The sequence below is a fragment of the Tiliqua scincoides genome, chromosome 3 (genome assembly GCF_035046505.1).
Source record: "Tiliqua scincoides isolate rTilSci1 chromosome 3, rTilSci1.hap2, whole genome shotgun sequence".
Lineage (NCBI taxonomy): Eukaryota > Metazoa > Chordata > Lepidosauria > Squamata > Scincidae > Tiliqua > Tiliqua scincoides.
This window is the reverse complement of record NC_089823.1, coordinates 2,663,376-2,684,946: the sequence shown is the minus strand read 5'-3', so window position 1 is coordinate 2,684,946 and position 21,571 is coordinate 2,663,376. Positions and strand designations below refer to the sequence as shown.

Below are 21,571 nucleotides of genomic sequence, written 5' to 3'. Positions count from 1 at the left end.
GACCTGAAAGCAGTTCCAGGTAGTGGTGTAGCTAGAGGGGGAGCCAGGCATTCGCCTCCATTTTGCTACCACTGCCTGGAATGGCTCCGAAAGGCGGGAGGGGCCGCTTGCACACTGCAGTGAAGCTCCCTACAAAACTTTTGCACCCCGTGATTTGCACCCTGTGTGATTTACACCCCATCTAGCTGGCTCCGGGTGTTCTTTGTGTGTCCAAAGGCCATGCATGTTCAGTCACTTATCTTCTGTTTTCAGACCTACAGGGGCTTGGACATTCATGTGCGCTTGGCGGGAATGGCGCTGTCAACAGGAAAGGACCACTCTCAATGCTATATAGTTGACACATGTCCAGTCTACATCCCATCACCTCCGCTCATTTGCACGCACACAAACACTGGTTTTTGTTTTTTTTAATGGCACTTTTGTAACAGACTCAATTAGGCAAAAGATACACACAGAGAGATGTACTTGGCTTGCATACAGTATTCTGATCGTGGCATTTCTTGGGAGATAGGCTGGGCAGTGGTCTTGTACCAGATCCTAGTTTGCCATGTTGAAATTCTGAATCTGAGCTGGGGAGGAGTTTAGAGGACTTGCCTCTGATCTCGTGGCAGGTCCGTGGCGGAGCTTACGTTTGTTGTCCTGGAACTCCTTTTCATTGCTGTGTTGTTCAGGCAGCACCGGTAGATCCAGCCTCTGTAACGTTTGGTCAGTGGCTACTTCTGAAGGCTCCACAGCTCTCCCTGGAGCCCCTTGCTTTGCTGCATGGGTGACCACAGTGCCAGTAATTCCTTGTTGTGAAGCTGGGCTTGTGGTGCTTTCGGCTTCCTCGGCTTAATTACTCAGGCCAGTGGGATATCTTGCTCCCCATTATCTCCAGTCCTGTGCGTGCGAGTTGTTGCTGTTGGGTGGTTTTTCCCCTCCAATATTTAATTACAACCCTTCCTTTGATTGCACATTAGGCGGGTAACAAAACCTTTCCTGTGTACTAATTTCTCCTCCATGGGAATTTGCAGAGTCTGACTCATCCCTAGCGCAGCTTCCTTTGCTCTCGCTCTAGCTGAACACACAGATTTGTTGTCCCTCTGCAGGTTCCTCCTTCTCTGCTTACTTTCTCCCTTAAACATAATTTTTTTTTTAAGTTTTGCAAGCAAAAGAAGAACAGCTTCCTCTCCTCAGCCATCCTTTGAACAACGTGTGATCTCGTCACCTTTGTGTCTTTTCTGTTTTAATCATTGCAGAGCAGCAGCCTTCTTTTGCAGTCAGGTCACTGCAGGGGAGAGATACACACACACACACACACACACACCTGGTGTCCCTGTTGCAACCTTGTGTTTTGTAATCTTCCAGTGCAAGGACTAGCAACCCATTTCAGTTTCTTTTAGTTGATTTAATAATCTGTCTTCAGCCTGTTTTCAATACCTCAGCAGAGATGTTGTTTTTGTGATGCTGACAGACGTGTCAGGGAACTTACAATGGAATAAAAGATAGACATCTTTCATATTTTTGCCCCATCCTGTGTTGCAGCAACGCACAGGAACCCAAATGGCCTCAAAACAACTTCCATTTGCAGCCTGCTGTGATGGATTGCAAACTGGCCCCATCAGTGATTCCTGGGAAGCTGGCTTGGGAAGCTTTATCACTCACAGTTGCAGCTCATAGGCAGACCTACTACTGTCTGGTGCTGACAGAGTTCAGGAGCTCCTGAATCTGCCCCCACTTTTCAGGAGGCCAATATGGTGCGTCTTTAAGGGGAACTTCACCAACTGCGTTCTCTGCTCCTCAGGCCCGATAAACGGAGTGGGGGAGGGGAGAGGAAGAAATGGCACCTGCGCTGAATGCCTTGACCAGGTATCTGTTGGAGAGAGCCTGTGTTTGCTCAGGGTGTTATAAGAACATAAGAAGAGCCCCGCTGGATCAGGCCAAAGGCCCACCTAGTCCAGCTTCCTGTATCTCACAGTGGCCCGCCTAGTGCTTCAGGGAGCACACAAGACAAGACACAACCTGCATCCTTGTGTCCTCCCCTAGCCCTGGTGTCCTCGTGTCACTTGCAAACTTCCCTCCCTTCCATACCCAGCATTCCTTGTGGCAAGTCCCTACATGTTCTCGCTTCAGCCCCAGCCTGTCCTTCTGCGCTCCTTCTGTCGCGTGCCTCCCTGCAACTCCCACAGCCTCAAAAGTCTTCTGCTACACAGGGCCCTCCTGCTTAGTTCCTCCTCACCAGTTCTGTCATACTTCAGACTATGTGGTGTCCTTCTGACATCTTGACATGAGTCCAGCACAGTTGCAACAGCAAATGGTACCAAACACGAAAGTCCCATTGGATCACAAGTCAGTGAAACTACTGGTAATACACCTGGCAGGGCACCCTGCACTTCATAAAGAAGGTGCTAGGGGAGTCTCCACGAGGTGGGCATTCTGTAATAGAGCCATCACTGAAATGTGAAGAGACTCAAATAGAAGTGCACCCCCAAGGCAGAGTCACTTTACCCCCCCCCCCATTTATTAGGACAAGGATTGCTGCCTTTCCAGTCTCCCTGATTAACCAACACCCACCACCGTCACTTCTGGATTGAGAGCTTCCTGAGCGAGGATTCCATCTTTATGTTTTCTGTAGCCTCTGTTGATTTTTTTTTTGGTTGAAAAGTGTTATATACATATTTCTACTGCTGCTGCTGATCAATAGCGCTTCTGAGCAGTAGCAGCTTCTGTGACAACCAGCCATGTGGACTGACCCTCGTCTGCTGAAACTGCCGTTTCTGTGCACAGTGCCAAGGAATGCAGAACTGGCACTACCTGAGCATTACTAAAGCACCAGTGCTGTGTTGACTTAAGAATGGCTCCCTCTCTTGAGACCTTTTGGCGAGGCCTAAAGACCCTTCTGTTTAAACAAGCCTTCTGAGTTCTCAGCCTTTTTAACATCTTTTTAACATCTTTTAATATTTTTTACAGGCCTGATTCTTTTATGACTTGCTGGTGCTCTATGCTCTTTTTACCTATTTTTTATTATGATTCCTGTTTTTTATGATGTGTTAATATGTTTTTATTTGTTTTTAAATTATGTTTTTAATCTGTTGTAAGCCGCCTTGAGTCCCTTCGGGGAGAAAGGCGGGGTAAAAATAAAGTTGTTATTATTATTATTATTATTATTATTATTATTATTATTGTGGGTGTTGCCCTGACTTCTGCTCTTGTTCCTTCTGCAGATGGTGTCGTGTTGGTGGACCCAGACTACCTAAAAGAAAGAAAAGGTAACTCCACACCTTCCCCAGTCCACAGTTCCCCACATACAGTTCCCCAGCCATGACTGGAGCAGACGTAACAGCTGCAGCCACACGAAAGCATTTTTTCCTCCTGGACACGTGAAACCTCCTCCCTGCCTCTCTCTTCTCCCCAGTTTTTGTGACGTTGACCTGCGCCTTCCGCTATGGCCGTGAGGACCTGGATGTCCTGGGCCTGACCTTCCGTAAGGATCTCTTTGTCGCCAATATCCAAGCCTTCCCCCCTGTCCCTGAGGACAAGAAACCTCTGACACGGCTCCAGGAAAGGCTGATTAAGAAGCTCGGTGAGCAGGCCTACCCGTTTACCTTTGAGGTACGAATTCTTCTCTCTCCCCGTTTCAGTCTCCTGCTCTTCACCCACCCACTCTTTGTCTATCTGTCAAACCACCCTGAGCAGCCTCATTCAGTCATGGCTGAAATTGACTACACCCCCTTTAGAAGAAAACACCAGAAAGTCCGCTTCAGGTACATATCAGGAAGTACACCCAGACTGAAGCTTTTCTACAGTGCTGGTGCCAGTGGTCAGGTCTCCTGGGGCACATGCCAGGGTTCTGTGGCCCCAGAGGGTCCTACCCCTGGATGACTGCACCCCACTAGTCACTGGGAAAGAGAGGACAGAGGACATGATTGCTGGTCAATGACCTCATGAAAGTGGTGGCTGAAGAAGCCAAACAAGCCTTCGAGCCATGGAGTGAGTTCCATAACCTTGGCCCAAGCAAAGAGTAGGCCATTGAGTCTTACTAGCTTCACTCCTGCTGTTGATGGAAGACTTTCCCCAAGTGACTTGGGGGGGAGGGGAATTTTATATGTAGTTGGGTGGTTCTCTGGGTACCCTGGACCCAAATCATTTAGGACTTTTGCAGTCCTACAGTGTAAGTTCTCCAAGGAGAATGTTCCACTTGTCTTGGGCTAAAACTGCTCCAAAATTTCCTGGAGGGCGCAAAATAAATCCCCAGTGGAAGAGCAAATGTTTGTTCTGCATCAGCACTGATGCTCTTGGTTTTAGTGAATGCAAAGTGTAATTATTGTTATTACTGTAAAGAAGATTTGTGTCCTGCTTTTCAGCAAAAAAAAAAAAAAAAAGTTCACAAAGTGGTTTACAGAGCAAAATAAGATACTTAAATGCTCCCTGTCCCAGAGGTCCGCATAAAACAGAAGAAACACCAACCAACAGCCACTGGAAAAGCAGTAAGCTGGGTTGAAGAAGAGGGACAGTTGCTCTCCCCCTGCCAAATGGAAGAGGAGCAGCACTTGGAAAAGTGCCTCATGCCCTCTTATGCTTTCCTGGTCATGTGTCAACTGAATCCCCTTTCTTTTGTATCCCAGCCAGATTCCTTCCCATCTGAGGGAGGGAGAAGCATAGCACAAAGAGGGTTTGGTCATTGTTTGCACAGGCCATTGTGAATTCAGTCCATTCCTGCACAATGTGGCTTAATTGCTTTGATAATTAGCTGCATTCATTCTGGCAATGCTTGACAGCAGAGAGAGGAACAACTGAAAGAAGCATTGCTGACTATAAAGGACTTTGGGTAACAGCTGTTTGTTCCCGCACTGTCCAATGAACACTCGAGACAACAGATATGGAAGAAAGGGCCACTTTATTTAACATAAACAAGAGGAGCAGAGGCTGAGACCTGCAGTATCCGAGGCAGCGAAAGCCCCTTGTGGTGCGGGGAGGGGACCTCTGGGCGGTACCAGAAACCTCTGCCCCCAGGTGGGCATGCACCCGACTCCGAGTCGCGCCCCGCTGCTGGGACGGCGCGTCTCGTCCATGTCTATCCCTTAAGGGGAAGGCAGCTGGACCGCAGCCTGCACCACCTCGAGCCGCTAAGCCTCTGAGGTGGGATCTGCTATCCCGGCCAGGGCCCCGTCCAAGTCCTCGTGCCGCCAAGCCACTGAGGACTGAAATAGGGTTCTGCCCTGCCTGAGCCGCCTGAAGGTGCATGCCAGAGTCCCATTCACGCCTCCAAACCCGCACCACCTGCCACAAGGAGGGGTCAGCCTAGCGCTTGACCCCCCCGCTCCCAAACAGGGGCAGAAGCGACTTAAGGCTGCCCTGCAGGTCCTTAAGAAAGATGTCTGCGCCTCTCTCTGACAAATGAACTCCGTCGCCCCTATACATGTCAGGCAGCGAGAACACAATCGCAGAATGCAGGACCACACTGCCACCAGCGCGAGACACCAAATTGCCAATACTCCTGGTAACTTTCCTGCGCATCCTCTCAACCTTAGCGCAGCAGAAAGCCCCCCTCCACACACGACGCTGCAAGAAATCTGACCAAACCAAAGTGGTCTCCGGTAGCCAACCCATAAGGGTAGTGATGTCCTCACGAGCTCTGTTCAGCAGAGCCAGGCCGGACATCCTGCAAAGGTCATTTTTGCCCAGGTGGAGCACCAAAAATGTCCGGTGGGGGGTTCACATTCAGGAACTCCATCGACGCGGGCAGCAGCTGGCCCCATCTCATGCCCCTCTTGGCTAACCAAGCCACCTGCACTGCCGGGCTGAGGCCCAGATTCACTCCGAGGGGAGTAGCAGCCGCCCTCTTGCGGGCCCAAAAGATAATGGAGTGGCCACAGATTAACACGCGTATCAGGCTACCATAGCGCCCTGCAAGATGAAAACAGAGATGTTATTGCAAGGCATCCACTTTTCGCTGTTCGCCCCACAGGTGGGGTATGCCCTGATTCTATACGCGTCATTTGCGCACGTAGCGCCTGTAGGTTGACGAACGCCAACAGCCTAGCCTTTGTATGTCCTCCCCTGACAGCCCCAAGGCAGCTGCTGCGGAGGCTGCGCCAATGCGGAGGGAGTGTAAGCCAAACTCCCTAGGCTGCAACCCTAAAACCCCCAGGGCTCGTGAGAAAATTGCCCAAAACGAACAGCGTGAGAGGAGAACCATCCCTATGGTGGAACAGGGCTCCTGAGCGCTCCCCCGAGAGTGCAAAATACTCCCTTAACACCGCAACTGGGCACAGTGGCATTCCAACCACCTCCCTAAGGGTCACCGAGCAACCAATGCCCCTTTGGTCCGTCTTGGACTGCCTGAGGTTAACTGAGACTCCTCCGGGCACCCAGGTTAGGTCCGCCCTCAGGAGGGCCCGTGCTGATTTATCAGACTTGTTTTTTGCCAGGAACTTGCTGGGGCGAAAGCACCAAAGAAGGCTGTAAGCAATGCTGCCCTGAAAAGTTGAACCTCATATGGCGATGAACAAAGGGTCGTGAAGGTCCCTGCAATACCCCTGAGCAACTCTGGCGTGATGGGGCGCCTGTGGTCCCGGACAGGGGGTGTTCTCTTAGCGAAATCCTCCAGCATCCTCCGCACTCTGTGAAGTCCTGAGTGAAATCGGGGTAGCCCCTTGATTTTGAAACAAAAGCTATGGCAGACATGAAGCCTGGGAGGGAGCTAACCGCCCTTCCTGACCGCTGCAGGTGTAGAAAGAAAAGCAGCAGGCGCTCAACCTTTGCTGGCCACAGGCTGGGCAAGCCGGCTGTCAGTCTTAAATCAGCGAACTCAGTTACCTTCCATGAGTAGCCCCTCTGCGTGCTGGGCGCCAGAGAGGCGCATATGACCTCGTTTACTTCTGTAAGCCAAGGTCCCAGAGCCAAGGAGGCATGCGGTCCAGGGATGGCGCCGCCCCAGGGGCAAGTTCCTGAAATCGTTCCTCCTGAAATCAAGACAAAGCATCCGCGATGCAATTCTCAACCCCTGGGACGTGCTGAGCTACAAAAAGAGCATTAATGCACAGGCATTGCAATACGAACTGCCACACAAGCCTCATGACCCTGGGGGATTTGGAAGACATCGAGTTCACTACGGCCACCACTGCCTGGTTGTCGCACCAAAAACGCACAGAGGCGTTCTGGAACTCGCCATCCACAACGCTGCAAGAGGTCCGGCCAGACCAAGGCGGTACCAGGCAGCCAACGCATAAGGGTGCTGATGTCCTCACGGGCTCTGCTCATCAGAGCCAGACCAGACCTCCTGCAAAGGTCATTCTCACCCAGGTGGAGCACCCAAAATGTCCGGTTGGCGGTTCAGTAACTTCATCAACGCGGGCAGCAGCTGGCCCCATCTCATCCCCTTCTTGGCTAACCAAGCGACTTGCACTGCCGGGCTGAGGCCCAAGTGCGATCTGAGGGGGGGGTTGCAGCCGCCCTCTTGCGGGCCCAAAAAGACCATGGAGTGGCCGCTGATTAATACGCGTACAGGGCTACCACAGTGTCCTGCAAATTGAAAGCAGAGATGTTAATGCAAGGTATCCCTGCTGCTGCTGCCGCAGCTTAACATGCACCCTGGGCCACCACAGCGTCCTGCAAGATGAAAGCAGAGAGGTTATAGCAAGGCATCCCTTCCACGCTGCTCCCCCACAGATTGGGGAATGCCCAGAACACCAGAGTCACTGAAGTGAACCGTGCAATACTGGTCGACAGAACATTACCCCTTTCCCAGGTGGGGGCAGAGCACCCATTAAACGGTTGCTAATAGAACGCCCCCTCTCAAAGAAGAAGGGGCCACAAATCCGTAAGGGGGGTTGTAACCACACATTGCCCCTCACCCAGGAGCCGGGACAGTGCACCCATTAAGTGGGCTGGTAACGAAACATCACCCCTCTCTAAGGAGAAACGGCTACACGGGTTGTTAACAGAAACCTCCTCCCCTCTTCCAAAGGCCTAGTGGCATTATGCCCACTAAGTGGGTCTGCACCAGAACACCCCCCTTCTCTGAAAGGAGTAGGGGCAGTACTCCTGGTAAGCACATTGTTGACCGAACACCACCAACCCCACCAAAGTCGGGTAAGCACACCCATTAAGCAGCCTGGTAACAGATCATCATCCTCCCCTAAGGAGAAGGGGTAGCATGCCTGTTAAGCAGGTTGGTAATAGAACGCCACTCTTCCCTTAAAGGTGTAGGGGGCGGCACACATATCTCCTCTCTCAAGGAGCAAGGGCGGCATGCCCACCAAGCGAGTTACTAAATGCCCTGCTGATGCCCGGGAAAACATAATATTAAATGCTATACTCACATATTAAATGCCCCATCCACTCTGCCCCATTCCTTGGGTGCTGAAGCCTGGCCAGGCAGCTTTCAAAGTGGCTCCCACATAGATGGAGTGCATGCTGTAAGCAATCCGAGATGGCCAGGGGCTCCCCATATGCCTCTAAATATCCTCCAAAACTGATGAAGTATTAACAAGGAGGAGGTCAGGTGCCTGGGAGGAGATTGTTGCGGGTGGTTGGGCTGGTGTATCTGTACTGGCTTGCACTCATTGGAGCTCATTTTATGCCCGTATACTCATCATTAAGTCCCATTAAAATCAATGGGATACACTCCCAAGAAAGTGTGGACAGGATTGTAGCCTTAAGTCCAGCTATGTCTACCCGGATACAAGACCCCTTATACTCCTGGGACTTATTCCTTGGAAGTTGGAGCCAGGATCTGAGCCCTATGCTCCAAGCCTCTGCATGCCCCAATAGAAGCAAGCCCCCATTATCCCCCAGGGGCTTACTCCCCGTAAAGTGGGCGAGGACTGCAACCCTATGACTCTGTGTGCCTGTTCAGAATTGTCATGAATATGTACAGTTTAGGCCTAGTAACATTGCAAAGCCTGAACCACCATAACCCAGTAACACAGAAGGGGCTTGCAGTCCTAGCTGCCAGGATTTACAATTCAATAGAAGGTGATAATGTAGCACCTGGGCAGCCAGAAAGACGCCCATCCATCAAGGATGGAATGCAGCTGTAGATCTCCAGGGGGGAGGGAAGAGCTGAGAGGGCGAGCTTCCAGCCCCACTTCTGAAGGACAGGGTTTTTTGTTCCTTGTCTCTAGTGAGAGAGGTGGTGGGTGCACATCCTGCCCCACCAGGACCATGTGGCCTCTTAGGTAACTGAGGATCCACAAAAGAAGATGACCCAGGTGAGAGTCAGAGAGCAATAGAGTTAGCCAGTCAGCTCTGCTGTTCTATGCTGATGTTTCCTAGAAGCTTTTATGCCTCTAGCATTTGCTGCCTTTGTAACCTTTTTGCAACCCTATGTATTTAACAAAGTAGAAAATCTCTTTACCACGTTGGTTCATTGTCTATTGGGGACAAAGGCCCAGAATCCTGCCCAGCCATTCAGCAAGCCACCAAAAATCCTCATTGTGGACTAGAAACTTGATGACTGAGACTTTAAGCAAAGGAAGTGCTCAACTATGGGACCCACTCCCAAGAAAGTGTGTGTAGGACTGCAGCCAGAGTCCGCCTGCCTCCTCAGAAGCAAGGCCCACCATAGACCATGGTGCCCACTCTCAGGAAAGTGTGTCTAGGATTGCAGCCAGAGTCCAAGGCTCTGCCTGCCTCCCCAGAAGCAAGGCCCATAGACCATGGAGCCTACTCTCAGGAAAGTGTGTCCAGGACTGTGGCCAGAGTCCAAGGCTCTGCCTGCCTCCCCGGAATCAAGGCCCATAGACCATGGGGCCTACTCTCAGGAAAGTGTGTCCAGGACTGTGGCCAGAGTCCAAGGCTCTGCCTGCCTCCCCGGAATCAAGGCCCATAGACCATGGGGCCTACTCTCAGGAAAGTGTGTCCAGGACTGTGGCCAGAGTCCAAGGCTCTGCCTGCCTCCCCGGAATCAAGGCCCATAGACCATGGGGCCTACTCTCAGGAAAGTGTGTCCAGGACTGTGGCCAGAGTCCAAGGCTCTGCCTGCCTCCCCGGAATCAAGGCCCATAGACCATGGGGCCTACTCTCAGGAAAGTGTGTCCAGGACTGTGGCCAGAGTCCAAGGCTCTGCCTGCCTCCCCGGAATCAAGGCCCATTATAGACCATGGGGCTTACTCTCAAGAAAATGTGTGTAGGATTACAGCCAGAGTCCAAGGCTCTGCCTGCCTCCCCAGAATCAAGGCCCATTATAGACCATGGGGCCTACACTCAAGAAAGTGTGTGTAGGATTACTGCCAGAGTCCAAGGCTCTGCCTGCCTCCCCAGAATCAAGGCCCATAGACCATGGGGCATAAGATTACGGCCAGAGTCTAAGGCTCTGCCTGCCTCCTCAGAAGCAAGGCCCATTATAGTCCAAAGGGCTTACTCCCTGGAAAGTGGGGCGAGGACTGCAGTTCTATGGTCCAAGCCTCTGCATGCCTACTCAGAAGCAAGCCCCATTATAGTCTAAGGGGCTTCCTCCCTGGCAATCGTGGTTGGGGTTGCAGCCCCAGCATTTAAGCCTCTGCCTGGCTCCTCAGAGGCAAGCCCCATTATGGTCTCTGGGGCTTACTCGCATGAAAGTGGGTGATGTGGAGGCGCTGAGCTGGCGCCGCCTCCCATGGCGACTCCCCATGTGCGTGATCCTGCATGCAACAGGGCTCAGGGCTCCTGTGCTGGCCTGCAGCCGCATGCAGGAAGCTGCAGCAGTCCTGCAGCTCGAGCCACGTGCAGCCAGGCGCCTGCTTCCATGCCATGCAGATCCTGCTTCCACGTGGAGCGCACTGGGAGCCCTGGGCTTGCCTGCCAGCCGCATGCAGGGAGCTGCAACAGTCCTGCAGCTGCACGGTCAGGCACCTGCGCCTTCAGGAGGGCTCCTGCAATGCAGAGCCTGCTCCCATGTGGAGCGCACTGCGACCTGCTACTTGGGCAGGCAGGAGCCCTGCGCTCACAGCGTCCCTCTCCTGCAACCTTTGTGGGCACCCTCCCAGGAAGCAGCAGCAGGAGCGCCATGTGCTGCTGGAGACCCGGGCAAGGCCAGCAGGGAGTCCTGGCTCTGAGCTAGAAGGCGGCTCCGCCCACCAGGCCAGGGACTGAGAGCACACTCCAAGCATATCTGCTTGGAGTAAGTCCCCCTGCCATCCCTGGGGCTTACTCCCAGGAAAGTGGGAAACTCCCTGGGGCTTACTCGCAAGAAAGCCAGTCCCCCTGCACTCCCGGGGCTTACTCCCAGGAAAGTGGGAAACTCCCTGGGGCTTACTCGCAAGAAAGCCAGTCCCCCTGCACTCCCGGGGCTTACTCCCAGGAAAGTGGGAAACTCCCTGGGGCTTACTCGCAAGAAAGCAAGTCCCCCTGCACTCCCGGGGCTTACTCCCAGGAAAGTGTGCCTGGACTGCACCTGATCCTTCCTTGGGCAGAGCCTGTCCAAACCCCCATTCCCACCTTACAGATCAAACACGCTGCACATGAGATCCATCGCAGGAGGCCTCCTCGGGAGTTGCACTGGTCCTAAGGTGGCTGAATGGGGTCAGGTCCACTCTATTCCCACAGTGCCCACGTGCACAAAGAGGAAGAGGGCTGGGTCTTGTCCCCTTTTAAAGGACCACCGTAACTGCCCAACCCAGCCCCCTACACCTCCCCCTTGGGGAGGGGCTCTCGTGTCCTGGTCAGGCATAACAAACTTCGATCACCTCCTTAAAGGGGGCGATCGTGCTTCAGCAGAAAGGATTCATTGAAGCTCTTCTTGAGCCTGAAGATCCTCCAGCCTGGGGATGGATGCTCTTCAGGGGGCCTGGAGACCTTCATGATCAAGAGAATGGAGGAGGTGTCCTACTAGCATGAAGGGCCCAGGCCCCTGTGTGCAAGCAGAATGCAGAGCACACCAGAATGCAGAGCACATTGAAGCACAGAGCACACCAGAATGCAGAGCACACCTGCTGCTCTTGGAGAGAGCCCGCAGAACAGCTTCTCCAGTGACTCCTTGCTGGTCCCCTGCCTTGAGTCTGTTTTCCTGTTTTTTCTGACTTGGAGCCCCTTTCGGACAGGAAAACATCTTCTTTCACTATGTAAACTGCTTTGGAATCTCTTTGTATCTGTTGCATACAGATATTTGCCTCCTAGCAGTAATCTGAAAGAGGCAGCCCTGTGGCCCTTCGAAGTGCTGCAGACTAGGAAGGACATCTCGCATGTCTCCTCCTGCAGGCGACAAAGCTCTTTGTCCCCACCCGCACATGACTGTGGAGGTGGTTTGTGTGTTGCACAGGCCCTGGCCACATTCTGCACTCATTAGAGTCTTGCAAGAGTTTGCTTCAGGTGTTCAACTTGAACATATGGGGGAGGGGAATAATAATAAATAATAATAACAACTTTATTTTTACCCCGCCTTTCTCCCCGAAGGGACTCAAGGCGGCTTACAACATATTAAAAACATAATTTAAAAACAAATAAAAACATATTAACACATCATAAAAAACAGCAGTCAGAATAAAAAACTAGGTAAAAAGAGCATAGAACAGCAGCAAGTCATAAAAGAATCAGGCCTGTAAAAATATTAAAAGATGTTAAAAAGATGTTAAAAGGCCGAGAACTCAGAAGGCTTGTTTAAACAGAAGGGTCTTCAGGCCTCGCCGAAAGGTCTCAAGAGAGGGAGCCATTCTCAAGTCAAGGGGAAGGGAGTTCCATAGCGTTGGTGCCACTACTGAGAAGGCCCTACTTCTTGCTGCCGCCCCACATACCTCCCTAGGCGGCGGCACTTGTAAAAAGGCCTTCTCTGATGACCTAAGAGGACGAGCCGGATTGTACGGGAGTAGGCGATCTCTAAGATACCCTGGTCCAGAGCAGTATAGGGCTTTAAAGGTCAATACCAGCACCTTGAATTGGGCCCGGAAACGAATGGGCAGCCAATGCAGCCGCTGGAGAAGCAGACTGACAGAGTCAAACCGCCTACCTCCAGTGACCACATGGGCCGCCGCATTCTGCACTAGTTGCAGTTTCCGAACCGTCTTCAAGGGCAGCCCCACATAGAGTGCGTTACAGTAATCTAATCTCGATGTCACCGAGGCATGGATTACCGTGGCCAGGTCTGCACGATCCAAGTACGGCCGCAGCTGGCGCACCAGCCGAAGCTGAGTGAAGGCCCCCCTAGCCACAGCTGCCACCCGGGAATCCAGGAGCAGCTGCGAGTCCAGGTGGCCCCCCAAGCTGCGGACCTGCTCCTTCAGAGGGAGTGCAACCCCATTCAGCGCAAGCCGGTAGTCCATCACCTGCATCGAGGATTTCCGACCAGGAGAGCCTCTGTCTTATCCGGATTTAATTTCAGCTTGTTAGCCCCCATCCAGATCCTCACTGCCTCCAGACAGCGCTCCAGGCCCTCAACCGCCACCCTGGAGTCTGGAGAAAAGGAGAGATAGAGCTGGGTGTCATCGGCATATTGATGGCACCCCACTCCAAACCCCCGGATGACCTCTCCCAGCGGTTTCATGTAGATGTTAAATAGCATGGGGGACAGAATTGAGCCCTGCGGCACCCCGCACCTCAAGGGCCAGGGTGTCGAACAGGCATCCCCCAGCACCACCATCTGGGACCGACCCTCCAAGTAGGAGCGGAACCACCGCAAAACAGTGCCTCCAGCTCCCAACTCGGCCAATCGGCCCAGAAGGATACCATGGTCGATGGTACTGAAAGCCGCTGAGAGGTCCAGCAGGACCAACAGGGACGCACTCCCCCTGTCCAGTCCCCGGCGTAGGTCATCCACCAAGGCGACCAAGGCGGTTTCCGTCCCAAAGCCCTGCCTGAAGCCAGATTGAAAAGGATCCAGATAATCTGCTTCATCCAAGACCCTCTGGAGTTGGGCCGCCACCAACCGCTCAATTACCTTGCCCAGAAACGGGATGTTGGAGACTGGCCGGTAGTTATCCAACACAGTGGAATCCAGGGAGGGCCTCTTCAGGAGGGGGCGAACCACTGCCCGTTTCAAAGCGAGTGGTAACGTCCCCTCCATCAAGGAAGAGTTGACCACCCTCCCTGTCCACTCAGCCAGCCCACCCCGGTGGGGTGCATATTGGTTAGCCATGCCCCCCCCCATGTCAAGCTGCCCCCTACCCACAGGTCCTTTGCCTTTGTGTGGTCTGCGCTTCTCTGTAGAGATGGAACCTAAACTTGGGAGTGTGTCCCATGTAGGGATGTGCGGTGGGTGGGGAGACAGGTGAGGCAGTGCCTCCCCACCGGGGTCCTTCGAAAAGTGCCGCCACTGTGGAAGGTGCTCAAGCACTCACAACCTATGCAGAGTGTGTGCTTTTTGAAGGATTCTGGTGGGGAGGCACTGCCTCACCTGCCTCCCCACCCACCGCATGTCCCTGGTCCCATGCAGTTTAAGACACTGGCTGAGCAGATTTCAGGGCTTATCTCCTGCAGACTTTCCCTGAGAAGTGACTTGGTGAGGGAGCACATCAGGGTTCTTTCTGCTCCTCCTTCTTCCTGTGTTCAGGGAACACAATGAGATTTCCATGCAAAAAAGCCCTGGGTTCTGTGTGGTGTCGTTGCTCACATGGGCCCCTTTTCCTTTCAGATCCCTCCCAACCTCCCCTGCTCTGTGACGCTGCAGCCCGGGCCGGAGGACACAGGAAAGGTATAAAGTGGTTTGCTTTCACTCTGTGCATGGCATGAGTTGGTGTGTTCTCTGTCCCCAGAGAAATCTCCGAGGCAAGGCATGTGGCGTTTTCCATAAAGTAGTGGACACTCCAGCCCCACACCTTGACTTGTTTTCCTGTGGCTGTCACCTGCACCTGTGCATTAGCAGAAGGAAGAGACACAGTCATGCCCATGCTCCCTGAGGCTCCTGGTGGGCCACTGTGAGATACAGGAAGCTGGACTAGATGGACCTTTGGCCATCTTATCCCGGGGGCCATCAGTTCCTCTGACCAGGCTTCTGACAGCTGCTGAGATGATGTCACCTACTCACCACGAAAGCATGCCATTGTGCAATGCGCTCCATCGCACTGAAGCGTTGTGCAGCTAATGCTTAATTGCATGACTGAGATGTAGCTGTTATCCATACTCTTCTGTTTCCTTCTCTTTCCCAGGCCTGTGGGGTTGACTACGAGGTCAAAGCTTTCTGTGCGGAGAATCTAGAAGAGAAGATTCACAAGAGGTGCGCAAGGCCAGTATTCTCCTTTTGCAAAGGGACCCTTGATTACCCTTTTTTACTTTTAACAGTCATCTGAGAGGGGAACCCGCAGACTTTCTTTAATTGATAAGAACTGCATTACCTTTCTGTGGCCCCAATCCTATTTGCAACATGGTTTTAACTAGTTCAGAGTTGTTGACAAATGAACATGCAGTTCCTGTCTTCCAGCTACAAAGACTGCATGATTCTAGCAAAGATTAAAGGGTAGGAGAGCAATCAAAGCATCCATTTTGTACTCCGGATGGGCGCTTAGAATGAATGACAAAGAGTTTCCATGCGATTTGGAGCAGGACCCAGAGAGTTCCAGCACACCATTTATACAGTTTTGAACAATAGGTCAAAGGGTTTCCTGAAAGCTGAGGACTTGTTAGTTTTCTGTCTTATCCCAGACCAAAGCTAAGTAAAGCAGAAGAATTCCACCAGTTAGAACAAGGCTTCAGTGGCATAGCTAGAGGGGGTGCAAAGCACTAGGTTTGGCAGGGAGCCTCAGCGCAGCATGCAAGTGGCCCCCGCCTCTCCCCTTCAGTGCCATTCTGAACAGTGGGAACAAAACAGAGGAATTTGCCTGACTCCAAGGGGGAGGGAGAGGGGCCCCTTGCATGATGCGCTGAGGCTCCCTACAAAACTAGTGCTTTGCTCCGCCTCTGGCTTCGCCACTGCAAGGCTTAATTTTACTTTGAATCTGTTGCAACCTTGAGAAGGAGGTTTACTTGTAGCCAGAAGACTTGAACTGCATTTACATTTATTTGTCAACCACTCTTGCAGCTCAGTCCTATTGTGGCACTCCACTGGCGCTAGCCATCGCGAATGTGCCATAAAACACACTTGTGATGACTTTAGAGTAGGGAGTGCGCTTGCGCTGTCCTGCTGGCGCTGGATCCAGATGCCACGCTGGACAGAACAGGTAAGCTACTGCTAGGCAGTGCAAGGGTGGGGGAAGGTCAGAAAGGGGAAGGGAGTGTTTTGAGGCAGGCAGAGAGGGTGCTTGGCTGGGTGGACTCGCTTTTGGACAGATCTAGACACCCCCCTCCATATATTCTGAGAATCCTCAGTGCACCGTCTTCACATGACAGTTTCCAGGGTTCTCTGGGGAAAGTTTTGACTCATGAGCTGTGATGGAGCTGGTTCAGACTTACAGTGTGGAGGTAGCCTAACCTGCTGCCATCTGGTTCTCTGTGCTGCTGCAGGAACTCAGTCCGCTTGGTGATCCGCAAAGTCCAGTATGCTCCAGAGCGACCAGGACCACAGCCCATGGCAGAAACCACCAGGCAGTTCCTCATGTCTGACAAGCCCCTGCACTTGGAGGCATCCTTGGACAAGGAGGTATTCCGTGCACGCCTTCTGTCCACACCCTGGAGATCCTGGGGCAGGGATGAGCCTTCAGTATCTCTTGCTAAGGCTGGGGTTGGGGCTGGCCTCCTGGTCCACGGTGGACCGCCTGGTGCCGCTTCGTGGGACTTGGGTGAAGCATGTCAATGGATGGTGCTCAGCGTGGCTTGCAAGGACAGGCCCTTCCAGGTGCAGAGTGAGCTCTGCACAGCAGAGACTTCCTACCGGGATGCTGGGCTGGGTCTTGATCTCCAGGTGTGGGAGCTGTGAGGAACCAGTGGGCCTGGCTGCAGGCCCAGGGACCACACTCTCTGGGCCACCGGGGCAGGGAGCTATTGGCCTGGTCTTCGCACTGCTGCAGCACCCTGATGATGGCCAGGGAGGGTAGTGGAGCCCGCCAGGCTGGTTGGACCCACTGATCTACATGGTTCTCCTTTGGGTTTGGAAGAGTCCAGACTCTTAAAGGGCTTTGCAAGGGAGGGAGGGTGCTGGAGGCAAGAACTCAGAGGCTAAGATTCCTCCTTGAGCATCACCAGATTTGCTGGTTGTTCTTTCTGCAGATTTATTACCATGGGGAACCAATCAACGTGAATGTCCACGTGACCAACAACACTAACAAGACAGTGAAGAAGATTAAAATCTCAGGTGAAAATGGATACTCACCCCCTCGCTACTGTTCCAATGGGTGGCTGTACCTTTATCAGGAAATAGCTTCTTTTGGCCAGTTTTACATTGCCAGTTTGTTAGAACTTCAGGTCTCAAGGGTGCAAGCTGGTGTGGAAGCCAGCCACACCCTCCAGTCCAGAACCCGTTCTCTGCCGTTTCACACGTGCAAGGACCCTGGCTTTGTTGTCGTAGATTCAGACATTGAAAGACCTGGCAGGATAAGCAGGGTCTGAACTCTAATGAGTCTGGCATCAGGTCAGGTCCTGCACCACCCAACCTCTCCTTTCCAGGGTGAGAAGAGGAGGAATGGCTTAGACAAGATTTTGTCCAATAAAAACAAGTTTTTGGTCCAGAAGACTGTCGTAATTGATAGTGGCAGGTGAAATCTTGGATGCCAGCCAAAAGTTGCTGCAGTCAGTGTATTTTGCAGATCTTCCTCTGCCCTCCAGGAGAAGCAGGAACAGAATAAATTATACAAAGGGCCCCATCCTTTCCAACTTTCCAGTGCCAGTGGGCTGTGCACTGCATCCAGCAGTTGGGGGGGCAGTCATGGAGACCTCCTCAAGGTTAGAAAATGTATTACCTTTGGGCTTCATTGCAGCTACATTAGTGCTGGAAAGTTGGACAGGATTGGGGTCAAAATGTTTTTGCATTTGAACTGCACTGCTTAGCGCAGGGGTGCTCAATAGGTGGATCGCGATCTACCGGTAGATCGCGAAGCAAAATGAGTAGATCGCGGAGTGCCGACCCCCCCTTCAGGTGCCTCTGGGAGGAAACGCCGGGAGTAAGGCCCATTGTACTCAATGGGGCTTACTCCCAGGTAAGTGTGGCTAGGATTGCAGCCTCACAGCCTAATCCTAGGCATGTCTACTCAGGAGTAAGTCCTGTTATACTCAGTGGGGCTCAAGGTACACCAACATACATTGTACACATAAATGTTATATGTTATGATGGCGCGGACATTGTAAAAAAAAAAACTCTGGGTTTCAAAGTAGCTCTCGAGCCAAAAACGTGTGAGCACCCCTGGCTTAGCGGATAAACTGAAATGTCAGGTGCTGTTTTGTGGAGACATCTCCTCTGCTCTCTTGCGGGGGGGGGGGGGGGCTTGCCACAGCCTGTGTGAGCATTGCCTAAAACAAAGGTAGTGTAGTTGTTCCTGTGCAGAGTTAATCCCTTGGCTGAAAGGCTTATGACTCAGACATCTTTTGTTGGGTGGCACTATGCGTTAGTGCTTCACCTTTACTGAAAAATATTCATGGCCTCCAGATAGAAGAGGTTTCAGGAGGAAGAGCAGAGCCTTCCACCCCATCCCACTGCCTAAGGCAAAAATTTGCTCCTGTCCCCTGGGGGCACAGGCAGCTCTGGCCCTGCCTGACTTGTGGTGGCCTGTCAGGCAGGAAAAGGAATGGAGGAGCATAAGGAGGGATGGAGCAGGAAAGAGGAAGCATGAGGGTGGTGGGCTAGAGTGTCAGAGACTGCTCTCTTCCACACTTCCTCTTTTGCTGCAGTGCTTTCCAGGTCAGGGGCAGGAGAAGTAGGTGCAGTGGAGGTGAGTGGATGAGTGGAGCTGAGCTCCCCTGCCAACCTGCCATCTGAGGCAACTGCCTTCGTCGGCTGCCAGAGTGGGCCAGCCCTGGTTCTAAACCGGCTACCCTGCTAGCCTGACTCCATCGGAGGTGGGTCGAGTGCCATTGGGAAAGGAAACCACACAGGCATGCAGCGACCCACTGCTGCACACAGACTGTGTGTGCCAAGGTTCAGGCATCAGCTTCCAAGCAGGAGGTCCCATGCCAAGGTGAGCCCGCCATTCTGCCTCGCTTGGAGGCGGTTCCGGCCTCAGTCCCAGGCACCTCCACTGCCTGGTGGGCCACTGACAGTCAGGGCAAACAGCCCTGGGCCAGCCAGTGTGTGACTGTGAATGGTTTTGAGGCAGCGTCGTGTGCTGCTGGCATCCGGGGCCATAGAGGTGTCCCTTTGGGTCTCTAGACATCTGCAGTGTTTTTGATTTTTGCAATTGCCCTCTTGCGAACAAATTGTTTGGAGGCTTCCTTGCACTGCAGCCTGGGAGCGAATTCAGAAGGGCAGCCACAGCGAGCATGACATGAACCGACACCTGCCTTCCCTGACCGTGCCGTCTCCCTTTTTGTTTCCAGTGCGCCAGTATGCAGACATTTGCCTGTTCAACACGGCCCAATATAAATGCCCCGTCGCGGTGGTGGAAACCGAGTAAGTAGGACTCTTCCAGCGACAGCAGGCGCACTTGGCCTCTCGCAGCAGAAGCAGGCAGTTCAGTGCCCCAAGGAACCCACACCCCAACTTTTGACAGTGCAGCAAAAGCCAAGAAGGGGGAGAGGGAGAGTCATGGGGGGGCCTTGATTTTGCTGGGGAGGCAGGAGGCAAGCATTTGGGTGACCCCCCTCTCCTTGCAACCCACTCGCATCTCCTCCTCTGTTTGCAGCTCTTGTTGTTACCTGTGATTGTCGACACCCAGAAATGATGCCTTGTTTGCATAACACGAGCCTGTTGCTTAACAACTAAGAGGGGTTTCCTTGAAAGAGCCAAGTTCGTAATTTGTAGAGGGACTTGCCAAACGATGAGGAGGGTTGTGGCTCAGGGGAAGAAGACAAGCTTTGGTTGCTGGAGGTCCCAGATTCAGCCCCTGGCATTGATTCGTAAGATGATTTACATCCCCCCCCCCACACTTTCCATTCCCCTGTGGGATGCTTGGGGCGTCTCATGCTCAAAAGCATTATCAGACCATCAGAATAATGACAGCAGCAGAAATAGGATCAGGGCAGCCACTAAGGGGTTGTGTAAGAGAAGTAGCATTCTGGGGGGGGGGCACAGAATCTTTGCTCAGAATGGCTCCGTCCAGAATGACTCTGAAGGCAAGGGGGAGGGGCCACATGCAAAACTTAGCACTGTTGCGACCCTTCCCCCCTGAGAACGCTACTGCATCACAGGAAAACCCTGGACTTCTTTGGTCATGAAGTCAGCATGGAACCTTGTTGACAGACTCTGGCTCTGAGTTGTTTGGGCAGGGGCCAGTTTCCCAGCTAGGAAGAGAGTTGAGATGTGGGCAGGGCCCATCCTGCCGTCATTCACCTGGGGGGGTGTGCTGTTCTCCACAGCGATGTGGTTTCTCCGAGTTCGACGTTCTGCAGAGTCTACACACTGACCCCCTTCCTTGCCAACAATCGGGAGAAGCGAGGTCTGGCCTTGGATGGGAAGCTCAAGCATGAAGACACCAACCTGGCTTCCAGTACACTGTGAGGGCTTTTTTCTCTGTCAGTAGCTGCAGCAGGGTCATTCAGAGAGACAGCGATGCGGCCTCGCACCCACACCGTTCCCAAATAAGGGCACGGCAAACACACTAGCTTGTCGACTGGATTGCAGGCAGTCTGTTTCTGTTCCCTTTGCGCAGCAGCAGGGATGAGTGCTGGTCTTATTTATTTACATCATCATTTATATCAGGGGTGTCCAAACATTTTGGCAGGAGGGCCACATGATCTCTCTGACACTGTGTCAGGGGCCGGGAAAGAAAGAATTAATTTACAATTTAAAATTTGAATAAATTTACATAAATGAGTGTATTAGAGATGGAACTTATATGAATGAATGAAGGTCTTGCAATAGCTCAAGGCTTATAAAGGCCTTGCACAAAGCAAGGCCAGCCTTTCCTTCACTGCCACTGCTGCATCACAGACATGAAACAGCAAGTAGTGGAGGGAGGCCTCATCCCACAGCTCAGATGAGAGGTCAAACAGTTGTCCTCATGCTGAGAGCAGCTGCATTGGGCCAGTGCAGGCTCCAGCAAGTTTCTGGAGGGCCACAGGCTCATTGGAGACTGGGGGCTCCCCGAGGGCCTGATTGGGAGCTTCCGAGGGCCGCAAGTGGCCCCCGGGCTGGGGTTTGGGCACCCCTGATTTATATAAACCAGCAATTTCTGCCATTCGCCCTCCCAAAAACAGCCACAGATGAATAAGCACAGATTCACTTCCATTACGGTTTCCATTTCCCCCCCCAAGTCCATCTCTCTTATCTTTGCTTTGCAGGTTGCGAGACGGAGCTAACAAGGAGGTCCTGGGGATTATCGTCTCCTACAAAGTGAAAGTGAAGCTGGTCGTGTCTCGGGGAGGGTGAGGACTCTTCTGACTAGTTAACCAGTCCATGAATCACAGCCCCTGCCAATGGAAATCCCTTCGTGCATGCCAAGGGAGCCTGCAGGTGACAGGACTGCATCCTGTATCAGGCCACTGCGCCATCTAGCCTAGAGTAGACACCGCTGGACTTTGTTCAGTGTACACTTGCCTTGGTGTACATCCATCTGGCTTAGTGGGAGGTACTTCAGAGTAGACGTGCATAGAACTGAGCAGCATGATGGAGGGGACAGTCTCCTGGCTGTTCACGCGGTCCATCAGCTCCATGGCCAGC

At 52.7% G+C, this 21,571-nt stretch overlaps 1 protein-coding gene and 1 long non-coding RNA gene across 7 annotated transcripts in view; one reads left to right on the top strand and one right to left on the bottom strand.

Moving 5' to 3' along the window:
- ARRB1 (arrestin beta 1) overlaps nt 1-21,571 on the top strand; it is a 112,253-nt gene that overhangs the window by 81,223 nt on the left and 9,459 nt on the right. For 4 of the 6 annotated variants that reach the window (XM_066619872.1, XM_066619868.1, XM_066619871.1 and 1 more), the window contains 9 exons: nt 3,204-3,248; nt 3,395-3,591; nt 14,525-14,584; nt 15,039-15,115; nt 16,330-16,465; nt 17,032-17,116; nt 19,291-19,363; nt 20,269-20,406; nt 21,193-21,276. In XM_066619872.1, the coding sequence (XP_066475969.1) occupies nt 3,204-3,248; nt 3,395-3,591; nt 14,525-14,584; nt 15,039-15,115; nt 16,330-16,465; nt 17,032-17,116; nt 19,291-19,363; nt 20,269-20,406; nt 21,193-21,276 (895 nt within the window). The remainder of the gene's footprint in view (nt 1-3,203; nt 3,249-3,394; nt 3,592-14,524; nt 14,585-15,038; nt 15,116-16,329; nt 16,466-17,031; nt 17,117-19,290; nt 19,364-20,268; nt 20,407-21,192; nt 21,277-21,571) is intronic. The other 2 variants (XM_066619873.1, XM_066619870.1) reach the window with 1 other exon arrangement.
- On the bottom strand, nt 4,860-8,365 carry LOC136644827 (uncharacterized). The gene is made up of 2 exons (XR_010794112.1): nt 6,799-8,365; nt 4,860-5,886 (listed from the first exon to the last, which is right to left on the bottom strand). It is a non-coding gene; the product is annotated as an uncharacterized lncRNA (long non-coding RNA).